Source organism: Aplidium turbinatum, chromosome 8 (genome assembly GCF_918807975.1).
Source record: "Aplidium turbinatum chromosome 8, kaAplTurb1.1, whole genome shotgun sequence".
Classification (NCBI taxonomy): domain Eukaryota; kingdom Metazoa; phylum Chordata; class Ascidiacea; order Aplousobranchia; family Polyclinidae; genus Aplidium; species Aplidium turbinatum.
This window is the reverse complement of record NC_137479.1, coordinates 2441236-2450048: the sequence shown is the minus strand read 5'-3', so window position 1 is coordinate 2450048 and position 8813 is coordinate 2441236. Positions and strand designations below refer to the sequence as shown.

Here is an 8813-nt window from a genome sequence, read left to right as displayed (position 1 = left end):
GGCGAAACACGGTGTCTATCGCTGTCAATTCTTGCTACAAATCGGCTGCCGAGAAACATATCGTTGATTGGAAAGTCTGAATGGCTTGCGTGGAAGCTACACCGTTGTGGTTAGCGAATCGCAGCTGCTCGCTGTACTAGCGAGTGCTCAGCCTTGTGCTGATTCCCAGCTTCTAGTGTTGCGGATAAGCCAAAAGCGGAAAAAGTTTCGCATCCCTATGATCTACAATCCCTAGCTACGGTGGCGTATGCAGATACATTTTTATGGAGGGGATTTTGAAAAAATTGCTTGACCATTTTAAACGTAACCAACATTTACTTTACGGCAGAAACGAAACTGTGGAATAGACCTATGGCAGGTCACCAAACTTAATCTTGTAACTGCGCTGGTTATGAGGGCTACAAGATGGTTGAGTAAGCGTCACTAACATTACAGTTTTTTGTATTAAAAAGTTGTTGGTTAATGTAATCCATGCATGCAATCCACTGTCCACCCGGAATGTGGGCGGTATTTCCTGTGGAATACGAAGAAGTTTTTGATCTAAATTATGTTAGATTGCATCTCGTAGCAAACAGACGTTTCAAATACTTGTTGTAGTGCTTTACTTATACTTTGCGGCAGAGAAGGTAGGTTAAAGAAGGCAAAAATTTCCACAAACGTTATCAATTAATATTCATGAGAGCAGGTGGGATCTACCCCCTTGCTCGCTGGCATGCAAGGCTATGATCCACTTCCATTGTTCTCTCAACGCTGTTTTACTCTCAGCTTCACTCCAAGCGGGGCCAGCAGCTGCTGTCGTGTAACTCCTTCCATGTTCCAATGTTTACTTGAACAATGGAACGAAAACTTTTGCAGAAGACCAGCCACGAAGATAAAGTGATGCAAGGAAGCGAGCTGGCTCCCTAGACAGAACCTTGGACCAACAGAGTATGACATTATTTTGTTGGATTTCACAAAAGCTCCTGACTCCCTGTTTAAATGTCGCTCGGGCTGAAAAGATTCAGGTTCTTTCCAATGCTTGGGATCGTTTTGCACCGCCCACAAATTGGCCTCTATTTGAGTTCCTTTCGGGACCAAGTGTCCTTTTATTGTGACGTCATCGGTGGTAATATGAGGAATGGAGAGTGGGAAGACGGGTCGCATTCTCATGGATTCTTGCATAACCGCTCGAGTGTAAGGCATGGAGTCAAGGAGTCGCATCGACGGATGTTTTGATCCAATCACTTTGTCAACTTCTTCGTGGACTTTCTTTTGACACTCGGGATGAAAAGCCAAAAATGTTAAGGACCAGTGCACGGTTGTTGCCATGGTGTCCGTTCCAGCAACCAGCAAATCAACGAGGAATTGTAGAAGCTGTTCTTTGGTGAAACGATCCGAAGTTTCTTCATCCTTTTTCTCTGGCAGACCCCAAGTCGCGATCATCGCTTTTAACGCGTTGATGCGACGTTGCGAACAACGTCTCTTCCCAAGACGCCACCACGCATTGTCCTCGTCATATATCGGCCCGGTCAATATCTCTGGCTGTATGGACGAATCATGGCGACCTGAACATATTAGAACAAGCTTTATCGCGTTAAGCAGAAAACATCTAACATCTCATGCGGTAAATTATTAGATAAGTAGCAAGATCTTGCCAAGGCGAACACCTTCCGCGGTACGCGTTACTAACTCGGCTGCGTTGTTAACATTTCAAGTGAAAGTCTCAGGTAAATTTCTATTATTTTCACACCCTAGTAATAACATGACGTGCTATATGGTGGAGGCAGTGAAAGTGGAAAATGTGAGTTCAGTTAACTGGTGAGCAACAGTCGGACAAATGAAAACATTTTCCATTCATAATTCAGATTTGACTTTTATTGTGCTACCTATTTCACTATTAGAGTGGGGCGTCCTCATAAAGCCCCGTGTAGCTACAGATAGGGTTAAGAGCTTAAGCGTGGCAGTTTCGCGTAGTAGAGACTTTGAACCACTGACCCAGGCCCGGTCACCGAAATTGACAAAGTAAAATTTCGGCTTGTTGTTGAAGTGTCTCTAAATTTCCAAGAACTAGCAGCCGCTCAACGGAGATCTGTCCTTGAAATAGTTATTCGAGCGCACACCTCGAGAAGCGAACTGGCGTCGCTTGCTCTTGAAGTTTCTTCTTTCATTAAGTCAGGCCCTTAACCAATTGAGCTATCGAGGCGGACTGTTATTATCGTCAAAAACGTGAAGATATTAGTTACTTTTTGTACAGTAGAATGGCATAACTTGATATTTTACTGCTTTGTGATTAGCATATAGACCAATGTATAGTAGATTTCAGTGGCACCTCTGGTTAAGAAGCTCTGCTCTAGACTAGAGGTTTGCTTGTTCGCACAGTCATCAGTTTTATTATCGTTGCGTGATGATGTTGCGATATGTTTGGAAAAATCGACCACCAATACATTGATGGTCAATACTTCAACAACAATCGGAAACTTCACTCTTTCAATCTCGGTGACCGGGCCTGAGTCAGTGGTTCAAAGCCTCTACAAGTATGCGAGACTGCCAGAAATAGGCTTAACCTACCAAGGCGTTGTCAGTCCAAGGATAAAGATTCAAAACCAACCAACCAACCAAGGCAAGTAAGTTACAAAATACAAGGAAGCCGTCACGACGTCATCGCTATGCTTAAAACGTCACAAGCGTGTTACGGGTTGTGTGCATCGTGCGCTCATCAATCATCGCACACGTGTTGGCCAATCTCAGTAAGATATTAGAGCACCCTCGAACTCAATTATTGTCTGATGTTGCTCTCCTGGGCCAGTGATTACCCGACCCCACGACCTTGCTAAATGGTATTTGCATTTTTGTGGGAGGTTTCAAAATTCATAACCTTGCAGTTGTTGGAATAGATACTTTACATTATATTTATAGTGGCTGGCTGTACGCTACTTGCAGTTTGAAACGAAATTGCCTTTCAAAAAAAAAGCAATTGCAATTCTTTGACCATTGTTGACACAGCGGTTTAGTCACAGAGCCACAGCAGCCAAAATTAGGCTACAAATAAACTTTTAGTGCGATTATAGCACAAGATTTTTGTTATAAGGACTTCATCAATAAATATTCTCACTTTCTAGATAGGAAATGTAACAGGCTAGTATGACAACCACAGCGTAACATTATCAAGAGTGAGTGATCTACAGATTTCATAACAATTTGAAACTATTAAATCGTCGCAGTTTCTGTTTGAATAAAATACGTCGGCAGCCGTGGCCGAGTGGTTAGCGCGTTGGGCTCGCAGTCGAGAGCCTGCATGTTCGACTCCAGCCACTCGCACTTGCTGTTGTTTCTCTGGGCAAGAAACTTAACGATAATTGCCTCTACCTAGTGATCGATTTCGAGTAATGGGTAGTACCAAATTTAAGTCATAAGTAGAGTAGACAACCGGAAACAGACATTGCCGTCGGCTGCAGCGTGGGTCAGGTGTATGTCGGAAGGCGTACACCGATGCATAGCGCTCAAGTCCGCTTTCCCGCAATGCAGGATAAAGATAAACAAACAAACAAAAACAAAAAAAAACTTATTCTTCCTACACGTACACACCATATTCTTTCCATCAAGACTGTTCGTAACAACGACATTTCATAAGTTCAACAGATTTTATTCCAACACTAAATGTCGTTGCCAACTGGTAACTAAACCGAAAGGGACCACAATCTTTAAAGGCAGAAAACGTACTAAACTTTATTACGCCTTACGTCATGTTTTCACTAATCGGGCTTACGAAGTGTTTTCGCGATGTTTTTCAAAATAAGTTTTTTTTTTAATTCTTTTATATTATCTTTGTTTTAAAAAAAATAGCTTTATTTCATTTTGACCCTCCTCCATAAAACTACTTTATATAAGATCATCCTATATGAAATAAAGTTTTCTTTGTTTCAACTGGGTGGGCTAAAATAAGTGCGCTCCTAAATGCCTCTTGGCCTTCCAGGCTGGGGGTGCAGTGGGCAGCTAACATGGCCCTGGCAGATCTCATGTTACATTTTTACAAAATATAGAACCGCTTCCATCTTCAGGGTCACAATATAAATTGACAGCATAAGAAAGATGGAACAGGGATAAAATGAGCCAGGCAAAGTTGACGAGTTTAACCGTTGTTTTTCGAAGTAAAATTAAGTATAAACTGTTTGCTGAATTAACTTGCAGTAAACTAGTTTTTAGTAAATCAATGAACATAGTTTGCGCTATGGATGTACTGCTATACAAATGCTATTATTATCATTGTTATGTCCGTTAAAAGAAACAAGGTGCAATTGAAACCCATAAAGATTAACCTAAAACTTTCTCTTTAAAAAAAGACTCCGCCCTCGCCTTCACGAGGCAAGAATAACAGGTACCTTGGTATGTGCATATTTTGTGCTAGATATCGCAGCGGTTTTTATCGCTTGCAAAATTCGTGCCCCCTTTTTCTCATTAAAGTTATAAATAAAGAGAAACTTTTCGCTCCCATGGAGGGGCGTGCCCCCCAGATTAAGAACTAATAAGCTATAGTGAATTAATAAAATCTTATGTTCGACCAGCTAATCAAAAAACATTCGTTCTTACATTCCATATAACTCTTCAGGTGATCGAAGCATGCTAGCTTGACGCATTGTTGTGCACGTCACATTTGATTGACTATTTTACTTTAATACTTTTTCTTTCACAGACAACACAATAGATGAGCACAGGAACTTGCATGCAATGCTAGCCCATTAATCCGCTTCCACATGGTACAATAGACACAAGTTCCAACTTTCTGGCTGACAAATCACACAATTCAATACTTCGATAATGACTTACCGAATATAACGGAAGTGACGACATTAAACGTTGGCATGGTGATGAGATTAGCGACATTGATTTCCTCCGCGATTGAAACGAAATCCAAACACATCTTGGCACATTGTTCCTGCAGGACAGCGTTGACATTGAGACCGGAAAAGTTCTTGATTGTGAGTGACCGAAGAGCTCGTTGCTTCTGCCATGACCCCGTGTAGTCAGGGAAGAGAACGTTGCTACTTCCACCTGCTGGTCTACCGGAAGTGGCGTCACTTCGTCTGATGAAGCCTTCAGTAACCGCGTCAAAAGTATTGAGAACGACACTTCTGGTGCCAGATGAAGTGTAGTAAAATACTGGGCCGTAATATTCCCAACCCCATTGAGCAAGAGAGCGTTCTAAGTGGTCACCAATGTAGGGCAGAGAGCCCCAGATTGGAAATCCATTTGAACCTGGTGGGTAGTTCTGAGGGGTCCAACGGCCCCACAACGTCAAGGCAGGGATTACCAGCAAACAGATGAGAGGAAGGTAATAAAGCGCCGTCTCGATGCACATTGTTACTTGGTCAAATAAAGTCAACGCAATCGAACGGCTTCTTATATATTGTCCTCACTTTTTCTCTCATGTCCGACATTGATGACTAACGAGGAGGCGTACCTTATAGGGTTCAAAGCCTATAGCGTTACTAAAAGACAACACCCACCTTTTACCTGTTAGTTACGAATAAGATCGAATAATGATGATTCTATTTAGTAAATAAATAATAATATAAGTAAATACTGATTTTATTTGAATTAGAACCTTTTGATGATCCCAATAAGATCGGAACAAATTGCTATTCAAGTTTTTAGTGAATATGAACTGCATTTGCATTTGATGTAATTTGCCTTGCTGTTCCTTGGCAATAAACACTTTTTGTAGTATTAATAGTATTTATTGTTTAATTAACTTATAATGTTATTTTTTTTACTTATGATTTTATATTGATGACTTTGTGCAGTTTTCTGCGCAGCCAGCCATGCATGCCAGGTAAACACCTCTAGACGTCAATTTTCAACAGAGAATCTTAGGAAGCGTTTGGCATTGCGTGAGAATAAATCAAATGATTAAACTACTGTGGTTTCACATGTTGCGGCATAAATGCGACGTTCCTTAAAAAAAGTGTCATTTTCTTACATTTTTATTGCAACAAAAACTTACTCTGGTTCTTGTATGAATATGATGCTGACATTCTTGGATGTGTCTCTCCGAATCTTTGTAAATGCGGACAGCCTAATTATCAAAAAAATTAATCCATTAAAACTTTTTCCTCTAGTGTTGCAAGCAATCCAACTAGACGTAAGAGAAATTTTTTTATATTAAACATTAAATTGCTGTAAAACTTTAAAATTTTATAAATTAATTTCAAAGTTTGAAACCATAGCGACCTATCTATGTTACACAGGCCTTGCCAGCGCGTTAATGGGTGGAGGACGATGCTACTTTGATTTCGATTTCTTGGCTTTATATCCATATGAAAAGATAGGTTTGAAAAAAGAAATTGCTAAACTGTTAGCAGTCAATCTCAAATCCCCACACTTCTTGTTTTAACTTTTAAAAAATAACAATTTTAATCATTTAACATTGTTGCCAAACGCTCTTTTCAATTTCTAGCACAAACGTAAAAATTTAATCCATAATTTCCATGACAACAATAGCACAAAAGTGATTAATTCATATTTACACAAACTATACATAAATACTATAATTATTTATCAACTACTACTCAAACTATCAACTTATATTAGTGATTTTGACTGCTATCAGGCGTAGTATGCAGGGTTCCAGTCGAATTTGAAAGTTGCACGTTGGCGCAGCCAGTGCCTATAGGTTCCCATGTTACAAACAAACAAACAAACAATGGTAGTCAAAATCTTGAGAGACTTTTAATTTAACATCAGAACACCTCTTTGAAACGTGAGTGGCGTTACGGCGACTAGATTTGGGCAACATTGCCATATGTGTGCATTGCATCAGCTTGCTATATCAGATATCACAAGAACGTGCGTTGTATCAGTTATTCCGGATAGGCTACATGCTCGAGCTTATTCCAAAGCTGGTACAGTTTGAAATGCATTTGGCTTCAGAGTTTAAAGTAAAAATGCAGCGATGAGAGACGGCTTCAATGCAGTGAAATATCTAGAAAGAAAACTTTATGGGCGCAAATCAACTGTTGGAATAGGGCAAATATTGTAAAGTTCGAAATAAAGAGTGTGTTTAATATATCGGTGATAAATGCAGCCAAACATTCATGAAATGTCATTCAACATGTATTGCAACCTCATTAAAACGTTGTAGGTAATAATATTGAAAACATGTTTTTTGGAGAAGAGAAATGTAAAATTCGAGGGGTGGAGAGTATTGCTTCTCTACGCCCCCTTCCCATAGATACGCCTCCCTGCTTCAATAAATCGCATGTTACTCTGAGATAAAGAAAAACAACGATTCCTTCATGATAATCGGTTTCAAACTGAAACAAACTACCAGCTACCTTCTTGTTTCGGGAATGAAATGTAACCACTCATGTTCTCGTGTAAGTCTCATTGTATGGTCGTTACCACCCAGATAATGTTACACTGCAATGACTGCATGTCACCACCCAGATATCACTGTGGCAACGGTATAATCCCACACCACAGTGCGACTTGCAAACCAAACGGCGATTATGGTAATAGATAAGCAAGCATCACAAGCGCACATCCTGAGAGTCGAACCAGCGCTGCGTGATACTTGAGTCAGGCACTTAACAACTGAGCTAGCAAGGCGGACAACTAGGCCTACTGGATGAAAGACATCGTATAGGCTACTTGATTGATTGATTGATTGAATCTTTATCCTCGGAATGGGAAAGCTTCTTGCAGAGCTTAATCCTGGCAGTTTCGCACACTTGTAGAGGCTTCGGATCACTGACGCAGGCCCGGTCACCGAGATTGACAGAGTGAAGTTTCCGATTGTTGAAGTATTGTTGCCGGGGAACTATTCCATCCATTAGGTGCCGCTGAATGGAGAGCAGTCCTTAACGTGCGTTGCTCAAGCGCACACCCCGAGAGTCGAACCAGCGCCGCTTGATCTTGAAGTTTCTTCGTTCCAGAAGTGACGCGCTAACCTATGAGCTATCGGGGCTAACCAATTGAGCTACTTTCCTATTGAGACTTTGTAACGTCTGAAAGCTCAAACAATAGGGTAACCCCCGGTCAAGAAAGGATTAATTGCAAAACAAAATTTTCATTATTTTTCCTAAAAAAAAAAAACAGAATTAAAAAAATACATTGGATTTTCAGGCGTCTCGCGCACCTCGAGACCTCCACATTGAAAATCACTGGTCTAGCATATCAAAATAAATCCCAAAATAATCTTATTGATTATCAAAATCACACAAAAAATGATCGTAGATTGGTAGATCACGATCACCAAAATAACATTGATTTTGAAAATCAATATTCCGCTGATCTCGGGACAAGCCCGCAACCAGGGGAGGGGGGGGGGGCATTGGGGGCATTTGCCCTCCCCGAAATTTTTTGAAAAAATTTTAAGCGTTCTATGCAGTATGAAATGTACTATGAATAAGACGTACGTCGTACACGTACAGCCATACTGTAGAGTGTAGACCAGGGGTTCTTAACCTTTTTTGTCTCGTTTACCCCTTGCCGAATGAAAAAAGTAAAATTTACCCCCACCATTTTGGTGGCCCCTTGTGATGTCATCATGTCCAGTCAACCATGCGAAGAAATGCAAAACATCCTATTTTTAATCATTTATTCTATTTGAATAAGAGTACTGATGAAGCCAAGTCGCCTTTACGGCGGCGAAAGCTCTACCAATAAATTTTCATAGTTACCAAACCTGCGGTTGATTTTTTATTGACATCCTTTTTTGTCTGAATTTACCTTGGCAAATCTCAAAAACAAGCTGTTTATTTGCCGAAGACACGATTGTTCTTGACGTGGTCCAGTGAAAAATAATGTCTACTCCAATGTCTTAAATAACTATGATA

General features: G+C 40.5%; 1 protein-coding gene across 1 annotated transcript; it reads right to left on the bottom strand.

Annotated features, from left to right (window-relative positions):
• Positions 1 to 744: 744 nt before the first annotated feature.
• Positions 745 to 5335, bottom strand: LOC145775429 (cytochrome P450 2J4-like). The gene is made up of 2 exons (XM_082586724.1): positions 4804 to 5335; positions 745 to 1544 (listed from the first exon to the last, which is right to left on the bottom strand). Exons 1-2 carry the CDS (start codon positions 5333 to 5335, stop codon positions 745 to 747), a joined length of 1332 nt encoding a protein of 443 aa, XP_082442850.1.
• Between the last annotated feature and the right edge of the window lie 3478 nt (positions 5336 to 8813).

Bases quoted from the DNA above. Each gene is read 5' to 3' on its own strand.
- LOC145775429 (XM_082586724.1), bottom strand. From the start codon at position 5,335: ATGTGCATCGAGACGGCGCTTTATTACCTTCCTCTCATCTGTTTGCTG. The intron at 1,545-4,803 runs GTAAGTCATTAT...TAATATGTTCAG, and splicing joins CGTCACTTCCGTTATATTCG to GTCGCCATGATTCGTCCATA.